At 53.9% G+C, this 23,466-nt stretch overlaps 6 protein-coding genes across 6 annotated transcripts; 3 read left to right on the forward strand and 3 right to left on the reverse strand.

Moving 5' to 3' along the window:
• Positions 1-41: 41 nt before the first annotated feature.
• COCSUDRAFT_34193 (hypothetical protein) lies at positions 42-1,260 on the reverse strand. The gene has a single exon (XM_005644126.1). It carries the CDS (start codon positions 548-550, stop codon positions 359-361), a length of 192 nt encoding a protein of 63 aa, XP_005644183.1. The 5' UTR covers positions 551-1,260; the 3' UTR covers positions 42-358.
• On the reverse strand, positions 1,261-2,583 carry COCSUDRAFT_25684 (hypothetical protein). Its single transcript, XM_005644127.1, has 2 exons — positions 2,358-2,583; positions 1,261-2,033 (listed from the first exon to the last, which is right to left on the reverse strand). Exons 1-2 carry the CDS (start codon positions 2,479-2,481, stop codon positions 1,774-1,776), a joined length of 384 nt encoding a protein of 127 aa, XP_005644184.1. The 5' UTR covers positions 2,482-2,583; the 3' UTR covers positions 1,261-1,773.
• A 1,402-nt stretch (positions 2,584-3,985) lies between these two features.
• Positions 3,986-9,102, forward strand: COCSUDRAFT_54570 (hypothetical protein). The gene is made up of 11 exons (XM_005644128.1): positions 3,986-4,273; positions 4,449-4,575; positions 4,686-4,774; positions 4,862-5,119; positions 5,268-5,375; positions 5,615-5,788; positions 6,081-6,164; positions 6,553-6,696; positions 7,036-7,176; positions 7,553-7,708; positions 8,089-9,102. The coding sequence occupies exons 1-11, from the start codon at positions 4,049-4,051 to the stop codon at positions 8,290-8,292; spliced, it is 1,710 nt and encodes a 569-aa protein (XP_005644185.1). The 5' UTR covers positions 3,986-4,048; the 3' UTR covers positions 8,293-9,102.
• A 1,886-nt stretch (positions 9,103-10,988) lies between these two features.
• On the forward strand, positions 10,989-16,362 carry COCSUDRAFT_44496 (hypothetical protein; the record flags this gene model as incomplete). Its single annotated transcript, XM_005644129.1, has 13 exons — positions 10,989-11,115; positions 11,319-11,589; positions 11,910-12,078; positions 12,410-12,595; positions 12,945-13,159; positions 13,509-13,659; positions 13,986-14,114; positions 14,291-14,449; positions 14,683-14,955; positions 15,011-15,064; positions 15,296-15,447; positions 15,747-15,930; positions 16,306-16,362. 13 exons carry the CDS (start codon positions 10,989-10,991, stop codon positions 16,360-16,362), a joined length of 2,127 nt encoding a protein of 708 aa, XP_005644186.1.
• A 1,781-nt stretch (positions 16,363-18,143) lies between these two features.
• COCSUDRAFT_58389 (WD40 repeat-like protein) lies at positions 18,144-21,844 on the reverse strand (the record flags this gene model as incomplete). The annotated part of the gene is made up of 8 exons (XM_005644130.1): positions 18,144-18,335; positions 18,727-18,879; positions 19,548-19,681; positions 20,025-20,213; positions 20,534-20,630; positions 20,963-21,049; positions 21,290-21,408; positions 21,781-21,844. 8 exons carry the CDS (start codon positions 21,842-21,844, stop codon positions 18,144-18,146), a joined length of 1,035 nt encoding a protein of 344 aa, XP_005644187.1.
• A 717-nt stretch (positions 21,845-22,561) lies between these two features.
• On the forward strand, positions 22,562-23,270 carry COCSUDRAFT_25689 (hypothetical protein; the record flags this gene model as incomplete). Its single annotated transcript, XM_005644131.1, has 3 exons — positions 22,562-22,743; positions 22,828-22,967; positions 23,083-23,270. Coding segments are annotated over exons 1-3 (498 nt in total), but the record flags the coding sequence as incomplete, so codon positions are not given.
• Positions 23,271-23,466: the final 196 nt, after the last annotated feature.

The following is a 23,466-nucleotide window of genomic DNA, read 5'->3' on the forward strand; positions in this document are numbered from 1 at the left end:
TGCCAGCTGGAGCAAAGGGAACACTTTCCATGGGCGCCCAAGTGGACCAAGACATTGAAAAGCTGCAAAGCCACGAGATCACCCCCACAGTGACATAGCCACAGGCGGCACACACCCACCCACCGCTAGACGGATCAACGAAGTGCGCGCCTTCTTTTGAGGCCCTGCCTTTGCGCAGGGCAGAAATAGCTGGGTCCCAGATCGCTAGAGGGGGATTGGAGGGTAGGATGGAGAGGCGATGGGGGCTTCTCCTGATCTCGGCAGTGTGTATTGGGGCTTGCGCAAGGCACGCAAGCTTTGTGTGTAGCATTAGAGATTGGGGCATTAGCGCCTTTCCAGGCAGGTGACTTGGGTGGATTCACATGCACTGTGCATGCGCGAGACGCAGGGCACATTGCATGTGTTCATGAGAAGAACCCACTGAGAGGCCTGTCAGGAAGTCTGTGCAGAGGTTTGTGCCGACATTCGCGGCACAAATTTGGTTATCATCGAAGGAATAATTGATTGTAAGGTTGTCTGATGCCCCCAGTAGTAGTAGGGCCTCCGTCATAATCCCCCCAAGGGTTTCCTTGCCACCGTATAAATTTTGCAGTCGACAGCAGAATAAGTGTCCCAGGCTTGGCACGTGTGATGCGTATCCTCTCCCAGTATGGCACATCCACACCCCATTCTTTAGCTGCCTTTGCGGTAGGATTTGGCGGGATTCGTCTATGCGGTAGGATTTGGCGGGATTCGTCTAAAGTTAAAATTGAAGAGAAGTAGGTTGTCACAAGGTCAAGCAGGAATCAGTTTTTATTGTAGGGGTTGGATGATGTGATCATCTTGATTTACTCGGGGTGAAGCAGTGTATGTCACCCTCTCTGTTCTTGCGGAGCCAGGGCCTTTTGCTCTTTTCTTCCTTCTTGAGCGGACAATGCGCATTCATTACTTGAGCTCGGTTCAACTCTTGTGAGGGTTTAGTTGCTTCTGGTTGATCAGGCATCCGGTGGTGGCTTTGCTGGGAATTCCCCTGGCTGACTTTGTGTGCTCAGGAGCAAGCACTGAGCAGGCACTGACAGATACTTGGAATTGCTCACTGACAGGAAAAGCACTGCCATGTGAATCACACATCCATTCATGTCCCACATTTGTTTGACAAACGCCCCCATTGAACATTCAGAACCCACCATGAACTTTTATCATCAGTGCAATGCCTGGAGATTTCCTTCTATATATGACATGTATGTGGCATGCCAGTGTAATGGATGTATCTGCCTGAAAGTGTCAAACGCTGTGCTAACAGTCAATCCTGCTTGATTGACTCATCACAATCTCAAGCGCTTTTCAATAAATCTCTCAGCGGCATTGTCAGCCTCTGTTTGGGTTCTGACTGCAATTTTGTCCAGGAGCCTGTGCGCACATCAATTCGACTTTGCAACTTCTGCAATCATCTTCACATGCTTGATACTCATGCATGTTCAGAGCGGCCTCCCACTTTCTTGCTGAATAAGCATACTGAAGCTGCACTCCTCCCAACGCTGAACAGGACAAACTTGACCCACACCTTGACTGCTTATATGCTGCAGAACAGCGGCAAGACGAGCTGCACAGAGGAAAAGGACATGGCTGAAGTCAAAACAGAGAACAGAGCCTTATGGCCTCCCAAGCAAAGCAAGCAGCCAACTTTGACCCCAGCTTCACCCAGTGCAAAGCACCAAGCCTGCAGAGGAGGCCTTCAACGCTTTTGTGTGTGAGGCATAATACACGGACCCCGCCACTGCCACTGCCCCTGCATCAGCAGAACTTCCAGCGGTTTCCGCAGTTTGTGCAAGTGACAAAGGTAGTCATGGGCTCATCGGCGCTGCGCGTCTGCATCTGGTAGTACTGGCACTTGCGCTGCTTGCACTTGCCGCACTGGAACTGATCCGTGGTTGCCTTCTTCATGTGCTGCCCTCGCTCCGCCTCAAACAGCGCAGTCTTGCGGATCTGCGCGTTCTCGCTCTTGCGGGCGTCACTCGCCAGCTCCTCCGCTGACAGGTTCACCAGCACGTCACCTGCGCGCACATGCATGTCAGCTAGCGGCACATGCCGCCATCCTGGCTCCTGATTGGAGCTCTCCCAGATATGTCTGCTCGCCGGCTCCCTGGTCACCCGGGGCGCTCACTTTGGGACACAAACAGACTATACGATGACTTTCTGGATGCGCCAGGCCCACCGCAGGACAGCAAGCAGAAGAAGCACCAGGAGTGCCATTATGAAGACCCATTTATCTGCCATGACCACTTCATAACGTCAAGTCTTGCACGGAGCATAAGCATGCAGCTTATGCAGCACATGCGTGTATGCGAAGATTAGTTCATTCTTCTGCAGCGGCGCACCGGTGATCTCGCCGGAGAGCACGCGGCGGCGCAGGTCGGGGTTGTTGGCGTCCTTCAGGTTGAAGATGAGGCTGCGGTACTTGGCCTTGTAGCGCGCGTTCACGCCGCCGTTCTGCCGGTGCATCGCCGACTCCGCCTCGGCCGCCGCCGCGCCGGCGTCCGCGCCCGGCACCGCCTCTCGCGCCAGCAACAGTGCCTCTGCAAACAGCTGCCGCGTCTTGTCCCTGCGCAGGCGGCGATTGGTCATCAATGCCAGCGTGCCAAAAAATGGCGCCAAGAGTTGATTATTTGATGGGCGTAGGCAAGCATGCCCCTGTCCATAGTATGGTGCTGGCAAGTTGTTCACTTGATGGAGGTAACAGGTGAGACACATCACTTGCACAGCAAAGACAGCTTGGGGGGCATCCTCAGGAAAGCTTTATATACAGGCCCAAGATTCAATATTGACCTTCAAATTGGCAGCGCCCGGCATAGCAAAACTGCATGATACAGTGAAGACAAAGAATGCGCAAGAATGGCAGCATCCAGCTACTGGTTATTGTTGCCAATCTGTGGCGCACCTGACGCTATCTCCTGTCTTAGGGATAACGACTTTTGCCTCAATGACAGCAGCGGCGGGAGGGGCAGCTGCGCCGTTGGGAGCGCCGATGGACTTTTGCCTTTTGGCCGGCCGGGGCTGGGTGTCAGCAGCTGAGGGTGCGCTGCCTGCTGCCTGACAGGGCTGCGAGGGCTGTGATGAGCTCTGCGAGCCTTGGCTGAAGGGCATTCCTGAGCCATTACCTGCCTCACCTGCAAAAAAGTGGATAAGAGGTCTGCTCTCATGCTCCCAATTACGGGGGCGCCACAATTGTAATTTGACCAAGCAAGACATTCGGGTGGAGTTACGAGCCTTTAATAAGTGCATGCAAATATGGACGTGCACCTGCTGGTGTGTCGTTGACTGTCTCCTTCGTCACTGCCTCCTTCCAAGAACTGACTGTAGCTGCAGCTGCTTGCGAGACTGCAGCGTTGCCATGCTTTGCAAGTTTGCGGATCTTCTTGCCTGCCTGTGTCTCCAAGAGCAGGTGAGTAGTGACCTGCAGTGCATGGACGCCACGAGTTATCCTGATCACTTTGAGCTTCACAGAGTGCTGACCGGGAATCAAGGTGTATCCACCATTTTGACAATCCTCCGATGCATTGTGACCCTATATTAGCACAGGTATTGTACAGAGGGGGACCTCCTTCCTCACCTGGTATTTTTGCAGATCTTTCAGCAAATCCGTCAGGGCTTGCGCTGCCTCAGGATCATCTGCTGCTTTCTCTGATAATTTCAAAGCTTCTTCGATGCGATTTGTGAGCTGCGCTGCGTCTACGGCACACATGAAGCCCTGTGATCGTGGGCTATAATGCCGAACCTGGCCTACAATATTATTCGTGGAAGGAAATTGGAGCAATAAGTCACACGAGTCTCCCGATACGATATATGTCCGCCCACAATATTCTTTTATTTGATATCGGGCAAAGAACATCTGATCACTCGGTGCGTCACATGCGGTCTGTCTGCGAATTTCAGATGTTCCCTCCCAAATTGGGCAACTCGCCTGGCCCCAAATGTACCAGTTGCATGAAGAGCAAGGTAGAGGGTGACCTAATGAAAGGAACGATGCGTTGAAGCGTGTTTGATGGATTGAAGATGGGGAGGGCCAGGCATGGCTGCCCACCTGACGATAACCAGCGCACGGATACCCTCTTCCGATGCGCCAATTTGTGGAGTCACGCTTGAACCCTATGTCCTTATCAGGAGGCCGGATGGGCAGAGCTGTAATGCAGAAGAGTGTCCGGAGGAGGGCTCTGGGGATGCACGGTTCTCCCTGCGCTTCAGGTGGTACAGAAGTGTAGTCAACAAGGGGGGTCATGTGTGCTTCATCCACCAGGTATTGGTCGACCAAGTCGTCTCTCCTCTCCGTGCTTTCTCGTATCAAACCATCACTCTGGCACATTTAGAGAACATCAGAAACGCAATGGACCTCAGGGGTCTTCCTGAAGCCATGTAGTAGTTGGCCTGGCACAAGCAAGCTGCATACGGTTTTGAACTATTTTATTTTGCAGGATCGAGAGGCCACTTTGCAATGCATTCTCTGCCTCAGAGCAAAGGTGGAACTACGCAAAAGCTTCACCTGCTCTACGGACTGCCTGCGGCAACACTGGAATGTGCACAAGAATCTGCACCTGAACGGTGAGCTTATCTAAAGTGATTTCTTTACAGAATGCATGTATATCTCATTTCGCACCTATGGCACATCTAATATTTTCTGAGAAAGCGAGCCTGTTGTGGTTCGCCTGCAGGTCAGCAGCACAAGCATGAGAATGGGTATGTGCACGAGAACTTCAAGGCCAGCAATACCTTCAGCAATGGAGGGGAGACGTGGATGGAGGTGCGCAATGCTCCTTGCTACGTATGCCATGATGCTGCAAAAGCAGGAGGAGCACATACCTATTCAGCACCTTGCATTCTGAAACAGGTTGGCAAGGGTCGCCTGTACACTCCAACTGAGGACGATGTCGGAAGCGTTCTGAAGTGTGAGGTGGTCGCCATTGATACTGGCTCGCCCTACACTGAGTCTGGCAAGACGCACTCAATCGCGACATCCAGAGTGCGACCAGCTCCATCGCCGCCCAGGCGCTCGCTTTCGGCGATCAACCCGGCTCCCAAGAACATCGTGAGCGCTGGGAAGTTCACGGCGCTGACCTACAACCTCCTGGCCGATCTGTACGCCACGGTGAGAGTTTCTGGAGAGATCGAGACATTTGTTGAGGAGTGATCAGCCCCTGATATCATTGCTCCTGTGTGCATGAAAGCGCGGTGATTTACGTACAGCAACAAGAAGCACTGGGTGTCGACCTCACTGTGTGTTCCTGGCTGCACAGGCAGAGCAATTCAGCTACTGCCAGCCGTGGATGCTGGCGTGGGGCTACAGGAAGCAGAACTTGCTGAAGGAGCTGCTCAACTACAATGCGGACATCATGTGCCTGCAGGTCAGTCTGCAATATCGGTTCTTCATCTTCCTGCTCAATGTCATCTCATCATGACGTGCTCAGACTTCCGAGCACAGCCATCATTTATTTTTCTTGCAAGCGCTGAAATGTCTGCGTCAGGACATGTTGCACAGCCATTGCTATCTCTCAATCTTATCACATTCCGCTCAGATGCTTCAGTGACCACCAGGGTGCCTCATGCGCAGCTTCTTACATAATTCTTTGCGCCATTTGTGCAGGAGGTTCAGAGCAACCACTACACCGAGTTCCTGCAGCCGGAGCTGGCCAAGGCGGGCTACACAGCCATCTACAAGAAGAAGACGATGGAGATCTACACGGGGAACTCCTACGCCATCGACGGCTGCGCCACCTTCTTCAAGACCGACCGCTTTGCGCTCGTCAAGAAGTACGAGGTGCGCCACAAAACTTATTCTTCCATCCTCCTGGCAGCTTACGTTTTGGGATCTCAGCCCTCGAGTAGCTGCTCGTGCAACCCATGTCAGCAGTGCCATGCACCTGTGGAGGTGTTGTTTGGAATGTCTGGCCAAATACTGTGCAGCCCAAATGTGGCTGCTCTTCCAATGGAGAGATGCCACGCACCTCACTGAGATAGTCTTACGTATGTTTCTGTGCTGTGCCTTTAGAGTAATAATGTGTTGGAGTTGGAAGGGTGGCTGAGAGGAGCATGGTGGGGCATGTGTGCAGGTGGAGTTCAACAAGGCAGCGCTGTCCCTGGCTGAGAGCATCCCTCTGGACCAGCGAAAGGGCGCCCTCAATCGCCTGCTCAAGGTCAGCCGTGCAAGTAGCTGCACCGCTTGCAGCTTGCTTTTCCCTTTGCAATGAGCAATAGAGCAGAGACTACTGCAGGTGTCGTTTCCAGAGGCGAAGAAGCTTCAAGCTAGCTCAGCTGCAGCTGTCAAATATCCCTGCCACTTGACGCAGACCAACGTTCGGGAGCATGTCCTGTGTGGTTTATATGATTAGTGGGAGATGTCTTCATCAGCTGCTGCTCAGGCACCCTGGTTTTTATTTCCAGGAATGGTCCAAGCTTCATGCAGTGACTCTGAACAAGTATGGGGCTCTTAGAATGGGCAGCAAGAGAATTTTAAGCTCCAACCCAGACTGGGGCAAGATTGTGCTTCTCAACAGCGGCAGCGAGAGATAATCTTGCACGCAGGACAACGTGGCGCTGATTGTGGTGCTGGAGGCGTTGGACCCGCCCAACCCGGACGCTGCCGCGCAGGGGCGCCGCCAGCTCATCTGCATCGCCAACACCCACATCCACGCCAACCCCGAACTCAACGACGTCAAGCTCTGGCAGGTTTGGCCCCGCACATTCTCTCCGCACCTGCTTCCCCCAAACATCACAGCACACCGGCACGGAGGACGCCTTGCAGCCTAACCTGTGGTGCCGTGACCACAGCCCAGGTCGCCGGCCCCTTCCGGGCTGTTATCTGCGTTCACAGTTGGCTTGTTCTTGAGGACATATAGCGGGTGGAGTACCAGCAGAGAGGGGAATCAGCTTGCTACCTAATGTTGCCAAGGAGGAGTCAGCATGTTACCAGAAATTGGCGACCAGAAATACCGCTGCAGGTCTGCAGCCGAGTACTGGGCGTAGAAGGAAGGCATGTGAGTGGTGTGTGGGCACATGTGCGCGCAGGTGAACACGCTGCTGAAGGGTCTGGAGAAGATAGCAGCGAGCGCGGACATCCCCATGCTGGTGGCGGGTGACTTCAACAGCGTGCCGGGCTCCGCCGCGCACACCCTCCTGCTCAAGCGCGGAGTCGACCCCAATCACCCGGTGCGATGCTGCCTGTGGCATCGATTATGATCTGGCTTGATTGCCGCGCATTCTTGATGAGGATGCCCGTCTGCACTTGAAGATCAGCAACATCAAAAGGGTCTCCAGGCCTGCACATGGATGTCTGTGACTGGAATCCAGGCACTGTGGGTTCTCCACTGGCATCCAAGTGTGGGCGCTTGGTACTCCTCTGTTGTGTTGATTCTGGGACCCTTCTAGCACCTGTAGCTTCATGGGATAATTTGGAGGCCTTTGCCTGTGGAGTGTTTCCTGCATTCTATATCTGTTGACTGGCAAGCTGCCGGGATCAGGTAATTGCAATGGGGCTTTGGGAGTTAGTCCAAAGAGATTGAGGTGTCCTATTGTATATTTGCAGGAGCTGGCGAACGATCCGCTGAACATCTTCAAGGCGCCGAGCAAGCTGCAGCACCGGCTGGTGCTGTCGAGCGCGTACGCGGCCGGCCACGAGGCTGCCGCCGACGCCGATCCGCGCCACCGCAGGCGCAACGACCACAAACACCACGAGCCCAAGGTACTGCCTGCTGCCGCTTCTCTGCTGCCCTTGACCCCATCTGTGATCAAGGCGCAGGCTGCGTGGTTGCCCTGTAGCTGGCAGCTTGAAGGCGTTGGCCTGCGGGCAGGCAGCCTGCCACCTCGCAGCCCTGTCTGCCTGCTTGTCGCCCCTTACAATGCTTGGGGTGCCTGCCCCAAGGCATGCAGAGACACTTGAATGAAGTTTTGTGCCTGCACCAGCTCCAGCGGTGCCTGCTTTCGAGTTCAGTCATGTTGATTCAGCTTCTTCTCGTGTGGTGGTGAATGTTTTTAGGTTGGTGCGGCACCTGAACAGCACAAGGCTCCAAGGCTGGAGAGAATCAACTTTAGCTGAGCACCTGTGTTTCTGCTGCGCCGCAGTTCACCAACGTGAGCAAGGACTTCAAGGGCACGCTGGACTACATCTTCTTCACCAGCGAGTCCCTGGTGCCTGTCTCGCTGCTGGACCTGCCGGACGACTCCCTGGTGCAGAAGGCCAAGGGCTCGGGTCTGCCCAACGAGCACTGGTCCTCCGATCACATCGCCCTCATGTCAGAGTTCCAGTACAAGCAGGAGGCCGCCTGAGAGCCTGCTGCTCAGGCGGAGCGCAGGAGACTCGGACCTGCCTTCTGAGGCCCCCTGGGGAGTCTTCTGCTCAGGCGGAGAGGAGGAGACTCGGTTCTGTCTCTTGAGGCGGGCTGCGGACTTTGTGGCGCACTCCAAGCCAGCCAGTAGGCCTCGGTGCTTGTGGCTGCGCGCATACCTTGTGGGTTTGGTTGCTGGCACGCTTGTGGCGCCTGGGCCTTTGGGAGAAGGATTCTGCCACACTCAGGAGCACGGCATGCCTGTGCTGAGACGCAAATCCGCATCAGGCGCTGCATGTCTCACGGCAATTATTGTGGGACGGCAGTCGGCTGGTGTGTCTGAACTCTGACTGAAGAAGGCGCTTGGAGCCTGACCTCTTCCAAAGGAATGTGTGGAATGTGAGTAAGAGAGCCACTTCTCAGCAGGGTGTTTCAATAACAGCGGCAGTGGGTGCAGCTCTTGGGGCACGTGCACGCCCTGCTGTATGACTGGCTCTGCATGGCAGGTTGCATGAGGTGTTATCTGTCAGAGGTACACTTGATGCACAGCCAGACATGTTGAACAGGGGAATGGCAGTGGAAGGCTGTCCAAAGGGGATCCTGCTGGACATTTTAGTCTTGTGGGAGCGTTACGTAAGGCATGTGAGAGGCGTTGACTATTGTTTGACCAGCGAACATATTTGTGGTTGGGTGTTAATCAGAAGCAATGTCAAGAGAGCTGTCTGGTGCTGACTCGGCAGAAGCACTGCTGAGAGCTCTTCTGTGGTAGCATCAGAGCTATGACCGATCTGTAAGGCCAAAATTAAATGCTAGCAAGCAGTTGCATTGCGTGCGCACGCGCAATGCAATGCATCACTTGAGATCTCCGAAGTCCATGCATTTGCAAGTCCTGGCTACGATTTTCATTAATGGAGGCGCACTCGCATGCAAAAGAGGGAAGTAACATGCGCACACTGTCCTATAATATCATGTGCAAGCAGCACAGCCCGCAGCAATGCCGGCACGCTTGCACAGGAAATGCATTAATGGGATGAATCAAGTTGCTGGCCACTGCCAATCGCAGTTGACTCTCACCAAACAATGCGGCCTATAAGTGCTGCAGTTCAGGGAAAATTTCAAAGCCTCTTAATATATGGGGAGTCTGTCACGCACAAGAAATGTTGCACATCCTGGCAGAGGCGGCCTTCAGACACAGTTTGACGATCCTAGCATCCAACAGCGCACAGATCTGGCTCCAACTGGCCTCAGTGTAGAAGCAATTTGATCTTCGAGACAAAGACGCATCGTGTGCCCAATTACATAAAGTGCAAGGTCAAGTCACAGATGACAGAGTCTTTTCAAGCCACATGCCTGCTACAATGAGCAGCTATGCGGTCTGATGTACTGCGCCGCATGCAAGACTGGCATGAGTAATCATGCGGCATGATGGCAAGGCATGCGCATGCAGTGTACATGGAAGGAATTTTTCATGGCGCCAGGGTACTGAGCTATATTGCAGTTAATACTTGTGGCCCCATTGTCATGGCCGGAAGCACACACTGTATTGCGGAGTGTGTTGCTTAATGCACCAACACCCTCTTCAAGTTGCTTCGAGCAAGAGTCTAGAGTGAAGCAAGAGCAAGTTGCTCAGTACCGCTCTGTGCAAGCGCTTGCATTGCCCTTTTTTTGGCTGCAATGGCGTGCATGCGCTTTCCTAGTTCAATATAGAACCTGGTGCTGGAAGTAAGGGGACCAAGACCACAGGCAACCATGAAGCTGTTTAGCCAGTTGCGCCACATATGCATTTCGCCACGGTTTCTCCCCCAATTGCCACTACAGAAGTGAAACGGAACCTGACCTGCATCTGCTGGCCCAGGTGAAGGAACATGTGCTGTTTCAACCTGCAAATCTCTTGGTACAATGCATCAAAAGTCGTTTGACAGTTTTGCTTCATCTGGTCTAGCCAGTTCACCCTTCAGCAGCCCCCAGTTGGATATCTCTTTCTCACTCTTATGTTGAAGGGGGTGGTCTGCAGAAGACATTTGCTACTATTCCCGATTGACCATTCGGTTTGAGACTACAGTGAAGTCTTGTAACGTATGGGGAAGCCTGGCCCTGCCCTTTCGTCTGGCGCGTGACTAAATAATAGGCGTACAACACATCCACAGAAAGCATCTGCCTATGAACTTGAGGCATGGCGGAGAACGACCGTCATCTTCTCTTGACAGAGACGAGTGCGAATCGGAGATTGCCACTGTGCCCAGCGCAGGTAGGACCCGAGGGCGTATTTACGAGGATACAAGGGGAAATGGCGCGGGGAAGGGGCTCGGGTCTTGTTGGCCAAAGATTGCCAAATCAATACATGGGCGTCATTTAAGCACCAATGCAAGCAGTCGTTCCGTAGGAGATCTGCCAAGGCTCTTGTCATGGCGTTGGGCGTTTGCCCAGGTTATTTTGAGACCAGGACAGCTTGGAAGAGCTTGTCTACCTTCCTGCACATGATCCACAGCCTGTGCTGCAGGAGCTTTTACCAGCGGCGAGTCAGAGCCATATCACGAGGCATGCCTGCGGCAGAAGAAGCAGCAGAGAGTCTACAGGGAGCTTCCCTTGTACAGCATCATGAGGGAGCCCCCAGGCCCTGGGGCCTTCTGCTCCAGAGTTGCCAGGGTATGCTGTCGTCCACCGCGGACGAAAAGCCTATGTAAGCTGCTGGCGCTCATGGTGGGGCTCATGGTGGCCTTCCATGCAGCGTCCTGCGGCTACTTCTTCTGTGTGCGCTTCCCTGGGGTGCTGGAGTTCCCCCGGGACATCTACGATGACATCCGAGACATCTACATCCTTGCAGGTGACACTCCGCATCCTTCACCATGCAGCTATCCTACTAGCCCAATTCAGCCCGACATGACCACCCGGAGATCTGACTATATGCGGCCATGGCGGGGAGCTCTGTCGCATACGAGGCCATGCATGACCCGAGGAATCTATGGGCACTGAATATATTGGAACAGAAGGACTGTATGCTGATGTCAGCGGTGACTCATCTGCCAGGCGGGCCGAGGTGGACTTCTAGGGCGACAGCGGCGGAGGTGGACGACGCTCCAAAACTCATACCGAAGGTCATCCATCAGACATACAAGTCGGGCAACATTCCAGGCAGTCTCAAGCCCTTCATGCACTCCTGGCGGCGCCTTAACGAGGACTGGGAGATCCGTTTCTACGACGACGAGGCTTGTCTCAAGTTTGTTCAGCGTGAGTTTCCAGAGTACATGGACGCCTACCGCTCCCTGGCCAAGGACGTGGAGCGATCAGACTTCTTCAGGTGGGACTGCTTCTGCTTGCATGGATGCAGGTCCTGCATTGCAGGATGCTACCAGGCTGCAGCTGCGTTTGATGGGTGCATGCCTCAATCTATTTAGGACCCCAGGGGACACCTCCTGTGTGATGGATTATTAGCAGGCACATGGGAAGGTCCATTGCCTGAAGGAAGGAGCCTGTGTTACAGCCTCATGCCGCGTCAAGGACTAGAGAGGAATGGGCAGTCTACATCCTCGCTGTGCCATGTGACTGGGTTAAAAGCGTCAGACAGCGCTGATGGCAACAGGAAAGTTTCTGAATTGGTTGCATGTGTTGGCGGTTCAGGTATATGGTGGTGCTGCGCATGGGGGGCATCTACGCGGACATAGACACGGAGTGCAGGAAGCCGCTGAACAATCTCATACTCCCGCGCGACACGCTCGTGGTTGGCTGGGAGAACGAGTTCTCCACGGCCGAGGAGGCGCACAGCCGCAAATACGTCCGGAAACGGCAGGTGGGCATGCATGCATGCCCCCCCTTGCTCAAACCAAATCATGGTGGTCCGGCAGACGGATACTACTGCTACTTACCTGGGTGGACAGCATTCCAGGTTGTACATTTAGAGCCTGTAGCATGGCAATCTGCTATGGTGCATGCAGAGGGAGCGAAACAGAGCTTTGTGCAGCTTGGTTGCCTACCGGTGTGTGCCGAGCGCTGGTGCAGCATGCGGCCTTGAGGCAGCGTATCGACAGGCTCTGCCCAAATTTAGAAGGGACACAAAGAGAGGGAAGAAAGCAAAAGGAAGATCTTCTTGCATCAAGCCCTGTGCGCGTTGCCGGCTGCAGGTGCTGCAGTGGACGTTTGCGGGCGCACCGGGGCACCCGGCGCTGAGGGAGATATGCGATCACATCGCACGCAGCACGGGGACGGCCTTCAGCGCGTCAACCAACATCGACACGCTGGAGCGCACCGGCCCGGGCGTCTGGACCGACATCATCCTCAAGCACGCCCGCGCCCACCCGCCATCCAAGGTGCGCCCCTACATCTCTGCCGTCTGCACATGGTGATTATCAGTGCCATGTACTGGGCTCTCATGTGCCCCGTCCTGCCACCGGGTGGTCAGCATCCGAGGAGAACCAACAGCCTTGAGCTCATGCATTTGAGTTCTCTGCTATTGGGATGTACAACTCCTTGAGATGATTGATGGCGTGCATGCAGTGGAGTTCTTGTCCACAAGCTCCCGAGCGTGGCCTCACAAGTGCCATAACTTTTACTTCTGCTTCTTTGAGTGAGAGTCTGGAAGGCAGGGCAATTGCGGCAGACACAAGGCCTCAGTGCTGTGCGGCTTGCTTCCTGACCGAGCCCCTGCTGTGTGCGCAGAAGGACGACCCGTGGACGGTGCGCGTGCTGCCCAAGGTGTACTTTGGGGTGCACCCGCTGGGCCTGGACGGCGTGGGGCCGGACGACCCGGACATAGTGGTGCTGCACCACTTCTTGGGCTCCTGGAAGGTCCGCGGCGGCTGGAGCGGCGGCCTCGGCATTGGCGCGCTCCTGCACCGCGCGGCGGGCCTCTTCACGCGCGCCGCTCCCGACCCGTGCGTCCCCCGCTGGACCCCTTTGTTTGTCCAGCATTGAGGGGTATAGTCCAAAGAAAACCTGCGAAGCATGGTTGGGTTGTTGTCAATGAATTGTGGAAAGCTGTGTGAAGCACCTGTTGCACGGTGTGAAGCTGTAAGTTGTGGCTGCAGATTGCGTCGCCACAAAATAAGGCATGGCCATTCCTTTCATGTCTGACCTTGCGCGGACACATATGCAAGCCACGATGCATAGCTTCCTTATCAATTGAGAATGTTTGAATGGCATTCAGTGTAGACGCGACTGTCAAGCTGCAATGACATGACCTTCAGCGATGGTACCTTGTTGAGTGTCTGCTGTGTGCTGCAGGGTGCCCAATGTGGAGGAGGCCGAGGAGGAGCAGCCGATGGAGGCGTCGCTGCCGCGCGACCGTCAGAGCGCGCAGCTGTACCCGGTCTCCATGGTCTGGCAGCCCCCCTTCACGCAACTCGTCGACCTGGTCGGCCACGGTGACATGCAGGTGCGTGCAAAGATGACCCATTCCAAGGCATGGTGGTTCAGAGGGTCATATTGCTGTAAGGGTGTGGTCAACCTCCACCTGCGCAGGTGAGGGCTGGCTTCGGGATCTCTCAGCTATGTGATCCTGTTATAAACCTCAAGACAACTTCACGTCAGATTGCAAATGGCCCTGGCAATATCAGAATTATCTTTGTGACCTGCATGCACTCTTTCTAAGGGCTGCTCCTCAATCTGCAGTGAAGGAGGCATGTAGTGCATCGCTGTGTGCTTGCACCAGTGTTTCAGTTGATCTGGCTCTAAATTGACAGCTGCCTTGACAATATGCAGGCGGGAGTGGATGTGGCGGCAACTCTGACGGCATGGGGCAAGTGGCAGCCAGCACTGGCGCCCGGTCGAGGTCCCTCCGTGGCCGAAGCCCTCATCGGTTCCCTTGGTGGGAAGGGAGCTGAGCGCAGGGTGGGTTTGCTTGCACCCAATACCGTGCCTTCGGCCTTATTGTAGCCAATGCAGTGTGATGACCTGTCAGCTGTCCTGAAGGAGAGCAACAGCGTGTGACTTTTACTGCTCTTCAAAGACAATGCACTGCCTGCACGTGATGGTCTTTAAATTCTGGGTTGTGTGCTGTGATCCAGGTGTTGGTGGATATTGGGGCGGGCAATGGGTATTTCTCGCTGGCGGCTGCGGCAAGGGGGCACCGGGCGATTGCGTTTGAGTTATCCAACAACTCGCTGGCGTCGTTCGAGGCCAGCATCGCGTACAACGGGTTTGAGAAGCTGATCACTGTACACAAGGTGCCTTTATAGCCCTTCTTCCATATTGGCAATGCATGTCAATGCTTTGGGCCTGCTTCCTCCGGTGCCTGCGTTCAAATGCAGCTATTTTGTGTACCTCCCACCAATGTACTCTTGCCAGCCAAGAATTGATTGCCTCTTGTTGAAAGAACCGGCAGATGGATTTTGTACTGCGCTAGACACCCTCGTGTTGTCTGGCATGTCTGAATATGCCATTCTTGCACTACTTACAGGTGGCGCTGGGGAGCCGGGAGGAGATAGTATGCGTGGATGGGAGGGGACTTTCATCTTCGCGCGCACAGGATCTGGAGGTGGCGCGCGGCTACGGCCGGCCGGCGGCGCACAATCTGTCGGCGCTGGCGGCAGCGGCCGTTGGGGGCGGCGGCGGCTGCAATCGGACGGCGCTGCGGCGCATCGGCGCAGATCTGGTGCCGGCTGACGTGGAGGTGGGAGCGGTGCGTGTCAGCGTCACCGGCTGGGAGGGATGGGTTATGGAGGGCCTGGCGGTGCGTTCCTCCCATCCTCCTATTTTGAGTTTTAGCGTGACAGCTGCTGTTGCAGATGGGCTGGGATAAACAGTCCCTGCACACTGTGAAGACCAACAACAAGTTGATGGTGCTGGCTTGTAATTTGCTCAGGAGGCATGAGACGCTGTGCGCAAGGGGCATGGCACAAGAGGAGACAGAGCTCTTGCGCGCAGCTGTGATGTCGAGCCAAATCATGCCCATGAGAGTCTGTCGATGGGAGTGTGTTGAGAGCAGAGCAAGAGCTGGTGTGCTGAGTAGGCACCATGTACCATGTTTCACCAATGCGAATGTGTTGAGGGGGATATAATGGCGCGCGCAGGGGTTGATGGCGCGGGAGGCAACACCGCCGCCGGCAGTGGTGCTGCTGGAGCTGCAGCCGCACGCGATGGCGCGCGCCGGGTACGAGGGCGGCGCTCTGAAGCTGCTGCGCACCATGCAGTCCTGGGGCTACACCGACGTGTCCCACTCCGGGTGCGGCCGCGCCCTTCCACACTGCCAGATGACAGACCCTTTACTGCCCTGCTGTCGTATTTGGGCTGCTGCCGAGAGGCTCAGTGCCACCAGGCCTATGCCCCCTTGGGTGAGCACAGCAGCAAGATCTAATGTGTATCATTTTGTAAACAAGTGTATGTGTTGAGGTAAGAGAGAATTTGTGCGTGTCAGCTGCTTTCTGTCTCTGACGTCTTAATGATGGGAAGAGGCTTTTCACTCGACCAGCACTTGCATGTTTGGAGTCAACACGGATGATTGAGAGGTGATGGTGAGCGCAGGCATGTGTGCGATGAGCGATGGCACAACATAACGCGGTCGATCCGGCTGCGCGGAGCTATGGCGCTGGCCGCGCAGGAGGCGCTGCGGCAGCCGACGTGGTGCACCCTGCCACCTGATAAATTTGCGCCCCTGGCGGAACGCGCCTCTCGAGCCTACCCTGAGAACATCCTGTTTGTGTACAAGGTGCGCATGCCAACTCTCTGGCTATTGAAGCAGCCATTTGGATTAGTGAATGGAGTATTTTACAACTTCAACTTCACACCATCCTGTCTAACAATAAGAAGAAAAAAATGGTGACTCCAGTGAGCATGAGCAGCGTGATGTTGACGGCAATTCTGGTCTGCAAGGCGCTGCATGTCACAAGCGTCTTGACGTCAATTTGCTCATGTTTACTGCGTGATTGTTGTTCTGAGGGGCACTGCCTTGTATATCGTCTTGACATACAGATCACGCTACTCCCTGACATGACTTGAGAGGAGAGCGGGACAGACAGAGCGTAGCAGGACTCAGGAAGCATTTTGTGATGCTGCAGGCGCCTTCCGCAAACACTATGAACAGAGTGGGGGCAGCTCCGGCGCTGGCTCCGGCACCGGGGGCGTTGCCTCCCCCGCCTGACACTGCTCTCAGGCCTGACGGCCTCCTGCCTCAAGGGCAGCACACTCTGGGGCCAGGAGGTGTCACAGCAGCCGCCCCGGAGGGTGTATGGAGCTCAGATAGGAGAGAGAATAAGATGGCAGGCGCCCAGAGGGATAGGAAACTAGGGAGTACCCTTGGGGCAGGATGGACACAAGAAGGTGGAGGGCTTGAAGTGGATGAGACCAGCATGGCGGCTAGCGCTGCATAACTCATGACACAGACGTGATGAACATTACCACGAGTCCTAAAGTATCGTGCAGATGCAGTGCGCATCTGGATTAGAGTCTGCGCGAACAGCAGGATGATCGTCTGAGGAGACAGCGCATGCAAGAGCATTATTGCCTTGTGCTCTGCCTCTTTTGACCCGATGGGTTTCTTAAAAATGTTTCAGGGCCCGGCTTCATTTGCAAGTCTTTTTTATCGAATCTGGAAAGAACGGCTTTTAGAGGTATCTTTCCCCAACTGCCGGGCAGCATCACTTAAGGCTCGCTGCCTCATCTCAGTCAATTTTGGCCCAGATGACATTGGTAGGAGACAATCTGTGAGACTCAGCCCTGCATGTTGTGTCCCAAATATTAATCACCCTGTTGTTTGACGAGGGTCGTCCCTGCATGGGCTCTCAAGACGGGCTCTTCTCTGTCTTTCTGAGCTTTCATTGCATTTGAAGTACACTGCACTTTGTCCTCCTGATTGTCACCTCTCTATGGTGATTATGATTATGATATCATATGAGTTTGTGAGGACAATGTCTTCCAGGATTAATGCAGCCAGTCCTGTGACAATTGCTTGTCTGTGAGGTGCAAAATCGGAAATTTGTGAGTGGGGGTCATGACAGGTCGTGACTGACCGGCATACGATTGATGTTGCATGTGTGTTGCGAGTGACTTGTGCACTGCTGACCACGAGCCCCGGGATTGCTTGCGAGTTTTCAGAGTTACTGAACGCATAAAAGGGATAAGACGCAATGAAACATGTAACATGATCTTGAATTTGCTTGCAAGATGGCAGAGTTACCATGCGCAAACTAGTACCAAGGCAGACAACATTGCAGGACAGTCTGATGCAATCTTGCTTGGAATATTGCAATAAAAAGCTCACCATAAACAGAAAAATATTCCTACATGAATGTCAAGTTTTCTTGTCTGTCATGACAGCAGCTTGTATTTACTTGAGTAACAGATCTGATAATGTCAATGGTGATTGCAATTGTCAGGTAACTTATTCAATCACAGCCATGTGACACAACATGCGTTTAGCTGACAGCATGCGTTAAACCTGCAGAGTAGACGAAAGGCATATCCTAGCCCGCCCGGACTAAACTTGTCCTCAATTTCACTTCCATATTCCATATAAGTAGCAAAAGCGCTACAGTGTCACGTGTTCACCTTTGTATTGCAGGTCATTTAACAAGCAGCAGGGACTCATTAAAAAGCTGCCCTTACCCATTTCACACACACTGAAGCTATATGGCACTACAGATACATTCAAAACACCTGCCTGGACCCCACATAAAAAGAGAAAAAATCCTTACTTCCAACATCACATTCCCGGCCCAAAAAGTAGGCAAGCAAGCACCCAAAAAACGCCAATATCAAATCGACAGACTGGTGTCACAAGCATCAGCGACCAAGACACTGCAGACAAAGAACTTGACAGCAGGCCAGGGACTGCACCTCTCCTTGCAATAAGACAGCCAGTTTGTCACTCTAATATCCAGAAGACCTGACTAATGTCTTGGGCCTTGGCTTCGCAGCAGGCGCTCAGTTGAGCTGCGCAGAGCCAAAAGTCAGGCGGGACAGCATTTGCACATCAAATGCCACGATGCCATAGTCAGGTGTTCCCTCCAGGCCCACATACAGCCGCCGACCCGAGGGAGTGAAGCTCAGCCCCGACACATTGCAGGCAGCCTCCTCCCCCGCACACTCCCCCTCACTCGCATCCAGCTTCAGCACCTGGCCATGCAACACAGCCCCTTTCAGCCCTTCGTGTTTCCTAGCTTCCTCGGGCCACCTCCCTCAGAATATTGGGAGGTACACCGTGAAATTTTCTGATTTCATGATGAGAATGCATGACCCCTCAGGGAGGCCTACCCCTCGGTGCATGTCCTCCCTCTCAGGAGGGAATGGCAAGAGCCTCAATCAAGAGACCACACCATTTGATAAGCCGGACTGCGCTGCCATCAAGTATTGGACAGACAGCAGTATGAAACTGCCTGCACGCTCATTCCACATCTTACTGTCACATAGAGTAATCTCCAGCAGACATGGAGGTATGTCTGCAAGATCCAGGGAGTAGTACATAAGGCTGCCAGAGCCAGGCGCCCGGAAGGGTGATAATTTGCACCTGGCGGTCGTGGTAGGCGCGGCTGTCGACAAGGTGGCAGTGGGAGGAGTGCTCGGCGAAGGCCATGAGGTCCACGGGGCCCTCCCCAAACTTGATGCACCGGCACGCGCCCGAGACCCGCCCCTCCGCCACTGTCCTCAGCTTCACCACCCTCTGTGCACACCCCTTGTCCATTCAAACCCTTGCCCCATCCACTGCATCTACCCTGACGATCACGTCAGCACTGCTGGGTCAGCAGGGACTGCTGAATTCTACTCTCAGTATTCAGCACCCCATGCCCTCAGAATTGCTTGTTACAGCAGCCGCGTCCCTTTGCGCCACCTTTAGAACTTCTTCTCCTGATTATCTTATCTGAGCAGCAAAAGGCGCCAGAGAGTCTGGAACAGCACAGGCTATTACTGCTCCTGCCAGCCATCAAGTCATGCATGTGCGGTGCAAATGCATGCTCGTGGAAGGGTCCTCTTGCTACAGGACATACAGGAGAGCAGGCACTCGCTGCAACGAGGCATTACTGACACCAATTAACACCAGAACGTCTGCCAGAAACCACCCTGCTGCTTAAGGCACCCGGTCAGGAACGCATGTGCCGTCTGAAATGCATGACCAAGAAACCTTTCCACTATGAAAAGTACTGTGGTAGTCAAAGTAAAATCCCTACAAGGGAAATGAGATCTTTGGGCTGCAACTTACTTATTTAATGTTCCCGCAAGCAACTTCCCGCACCCCAAGAACCTATTATCAAACCATTCTGGAGGCTCAAAAATCCATGTGTAATGGGGGTTTTGGTTTTAGGTGACCAGAGAAGACGCCTGTGGCCGCACCCGGTGAGCACGCGCATCCCAGACGACAACGTAGCCGTCCTGGCTGCCGGACGCGATGCATGTGCCCGAGGGATTCCAGGCGCAAGCGATGCCGCAGTCCCGGAACTCGCTGAACGCATAGTCCTCCACAAAGCCTGCCGCCAGCATCCTTGCAGCTGAGATTGGCAGCACACGACTGAAATGTCGTTGGGCAGGGAACACTCGCAGGGCTTGGACTGTCTGCTCCATTTCTCGAGCTTCAAATCACCTCTGCCAATGGAGGCCGAGCCTGTTATTATGCCCCAGGCCATCTGCTTTGTAGAGATGAAGATGGTCTCAAGTACAAAGCCCAGAGACAAGAAATGTGTATCATGTCTGACGACCGCACGAAAGGATCCAGAACGCTGTGAAGCAGGTGGCCAGGGACGCAACACAAAGCGGAATTGAGGCTTCCCATAAAGCAAAAAACCATGACAGTGAAAGACGGGGCCGCCAGACCTGTCGGGGCGGCTCGATAGAGGTGTGTGGCGCCGGAGTCCCCCACGCATGCAAGGTAATTGCCGTCCGGAGACAACGCCGCGTAATTGACGGCCACCGGGCAGGTGATTGTGGACATGAGCCGCATGCTGGGCAGGTCGAAAATCTTCACCGTGTGGTCATTGTTGCTCACAAACAGCCGCAGCTGCCCTGTGCCACATCAGCTGCCATGTCAGCACCACACTCCTTCTACTCAAGCCTGGACTGCACCTGGACGATCATTGGCCCACTGCTTGAACACCTAAACCCTCGAAAGTCCTCCCTTCCTGCATGATGAGCTGGAAGACTAGAGCCCGCTCTTTCTTGGCTGAAGCCTGCCTTCACCCCGTCTTCAAGCGGCTGCACAAAGTGCAAGTGCCAAAGACGCAAATTGCCATGAGTGCAACCGTTTCAACAAGGATTGAAGGCAACCTTCCAAAGTCGCCATATCTGTCTGGTCTGGTCTGGGACAGACTGAAGGGCATTCGCACCTCGATTGTCCCGGCCAAAGTGCAGGGCGTTGATGACACTGCCGCCGATGGGCCCCCAATGCAGGCACTCCTCAGTCGCCATGTCCATCACATGCAGCTGCACACAGCCACACACCATGTCACTTCCAGAATGTCACAAGCGGCAAGCATAAACCGGACCACAGATTCTGCAGGTTGTCAGTACACGCTTCATGCACTTCATCTCCAATGCGCTTACCCATGTCCTGCAATTGGATCACTGCATGTATGAGCAAGTTGAGAATGCTCAACCATCTCTGATCCAATTGCAGGACCTGGTCTCTTTTGGTGCCCTACTTATCCTGGTCGGCTTGACTTCTACCATGATACAGTAAGTCATGTCCAAGGCTGACTTTTATTCCCACTTTGGATATGCATAGCTAAACAATGTCGGAGAGGCAGGCAGCTCACCGAGCTGTTTTGGCCGCCTGCTGCCAGGTAGCCAAAGCCGGCTGTCATGGCTGTGGGAGCAAACGCCAGCCGCTGCACTGCCTCACTCTGCAGGCACACATTTCGCATGATGTCAGCGGCAGTACCTGCAGCATTATTCCTGAACCCATGCGGTCCAAAGCACATGTTCGCATCATGTCAACGGCTGTAACCGCAGCATGATTCCTCATCCCATGCGGGGTAAGCATACGCCAATAAAGCTCCTACAAAAAGTCAGATGAGGCCTTGATGCACTGCTCTGCTGAGTGGGGAGAGGCAGTTGACGGGGCAACAAGGGGCAGGACTCACAATTCCACTCTTTGTGTCGTATCGCATGGTGCGGTTGGACTGCACGAAGAAGACCCCATGCTCCCCGTCAGCATGGACCAGATCGCGCAGCTGCCAGTGCTGCACAGTTGTCGCTTGTGCTGCACAGCAAATAAATTCAGCCGGCAAAATGATGAACATGACTGGGTCCGTCATCTTCCAGGCTTGCACACAGCAGTGTAAGACTCCCATGAGTGACGTGCAGAGCTCAAACAGTGCAGAGCTCAAACAGATAGCGTAGTGTCCCTCTTGGAACAGCCAACATTTGAATCAGAGTGCTCCAGTAGTGTTGTTGTGGCAACTCAGGGCTCATCAAGCAACACAAGCAGCCTTAGAAAGATGCGCAACACTTCAGGATCATGCATCATGCAGGAAGGTTTGTGGGCTTTTGTTATTTGTCACTAGCATGTACAGCTGTGCTGATGGCAGACCACTGGCAATAACGGAAGAAACACTCGCCAACAACCACTCACCAAATCGTTTGGAAGGCCGTTTCGACACAAATTGTGCCTCATCGGCGAGATCCAGCCCACCCATCACCATAACGGGATCCCGGCAGACGCCAAATGCCGGTTACTGGTTTGCGCCTATTCCTTGTGGCATCGCAGACCTTTCCTTTTCTAACCTCATCCACGACGACACTAGGTCGGAAGTTCTATGTTACATGTGCCTCAGGCTTCTTTCAAGCTCGTTCTTGTAGGATCTTAGTGGCTGCAGCTGGTGAAAGAAGTATGTTAACGACGATGAACGCTGTGAAATTCTGCCCACGAGGACAGTCAAAGATGCACAGCAAGGCGAGGCAATCAGCCTAAAGGACACAAGGTTTATAAAATGCGTTTACGAAACGGCGCGTGTCAGCGTTGAAATATACAATCACGAAAATAGAACACCCACAACCAAGGCAGGCGTGGACCCTGGCCTGGAGCGCTTGGAATCTAGATGAGCTAAATTTATGCTTTCAGTATGTTGTATGAATTCACCAGGTCCCAATCTTGGTCCCTGAAACCGCAATTTGCTGACTGCATTTGCTGAGGTGGAGAAATTGAACGCATGTGAGCGACTGTTGCCTCATCAGGCTTTACACGAATGGCCCCTCCATGCGCATGCGCCAGATGGCTTGATTCTAACGCTCCAGGAGATTGGTGAATTTAACTGGTGTCATTCTCTGATGTCAAAACTGATGTCCTTCTTTAGATGTCTACATACATTCATTCGAGTCGCCAATCGAGCTAGATCAGTGGTAGATCACGTTCAATTAACAATCTAATGGAGGCATGTAGGAGCACTTGCGACGCTTCAATCAAAACTATATCTAGATGTAGTATTTATTTTGCAACTCATCGACATCGACAACATGCAAGGCCGGCGTCAGCTAGAAAACGACAGCATCCCCAGCCCCTGCCCTTTTTCAGATCATCACGGAGCACCCTACCTCGGTGAGCACGTTTACGTATCAATACTTCTCCATACATGTTTACGATTGTAACACACGGCGTCCTGATAGGCTGCACCATGCGCAGACCACAAGCAACTGCTGAAGAGGCTGGCAGTGAAGGCTTGCAAGCACCAGAGTTCTCCTGCCTAATGGCAGTCAGAGACTACGAGCTGGACCAGTACGGGGTTGTCAACAACGCTGTCTACTCTGATTACCTCCAACACGGTGAGCCGCTCTTCCCTTGTTATGTTTACATTGCAAATGGTGCATGCAAGAGAGGGCATGTGGAGGAATGTCTCAAGAGGAGTGATTTGCATGGGTGTTGGGAAGTGCGGCACAGTGAGGCACGAATTCCTGGAGCACATTGGCCTGGACGCTGATGCAGTCGCCAGGTCAGGCGCTGCTCTGGCCCTCAGCGAGCTCAACATGAAGTTCCTGGCGCCTCTGCGCTCAAAGGACCGCTTCCGAGGCACACTTAAAGTCACCAAAGCAACCGTGGGCAGGGTTGTCATGGAGCAGCAATTCATCCTTACTGCAGGCTCCGACAGCACAGATGGCAAGGTGATTGCATGTCAACAGATATCACTCGCTTGTGGCCGAGGGAAATCTTTTTGCTGTGTCGTGTTCATTTTCAAGGCATGGAGTTCTTTCGCAACCATTTGCATCCAACATCCCTGCATTGTTTTCAGGTTGTACATTGAGAGTTTATCTGGGATCAGAGGAT

The sequence above is a fragment of the Coccomyxa subellipsoidea genome (assembly GCF_000258705.1).
Source record: "Coccomyxa subellipsoidea C-169, whole genome shotgun sequence".
NCBI lineage: Eukaryota > Viridiplantae > Chlorophyta > Trebouxiophyceae > Coccomyxaceae > Coccomyxa > Coccomyxa subellipsoidea.

Excerpts from the sequence above, each read along its gene's own strand:
- COCSUDRAFT_25684 (XM_005644127.1), bottom strand. The coding sequence starts at position 2,481 with ATGCACCGGCAGAACGGCGGCGTGAACGCGCGCTACAAGGCCAAGTAC. Across the intron at positions 2,034-2,357 it reads GCTCTCCGGCGAGATCACCG|GTGACGTGCTGGTGAACCTG; the intron begins GTGCGCCGCTGC and ends ATGTGCGCGCAG.
- COCSUDRAFT_54570 (XM_005644128.1), top strand. The coding sequence starts at position 4,049 with ATGGCTGCCCACCTGACGATAACCAGCGCACGGATACCCTCTTCCGAT. Across the intron at positions 4,775-4,861 it reads GAGGGGAGACGTGGATGGAG|GTTGGCAAGGGTCGCCTGTA; the intron begins GTGCGCAATGCT and ends ATTCTGAAACAG. Across the intron at positions 5,789-6,080 it reads CGCTCGTCAAGAAGTACGAG|GTGGAGTTCAACAAGGCAGC; the intron begins GTGCGCCACAAA and ends GCATGTGTGCAG.
- COCSUDRAFT_34193 (XM_005644126.1), bottom strand. The coding sequence starts at position 550 with ATGACGGAGGCCCTACTACTACTGGGGGCATCAGACAACCTTACAATC.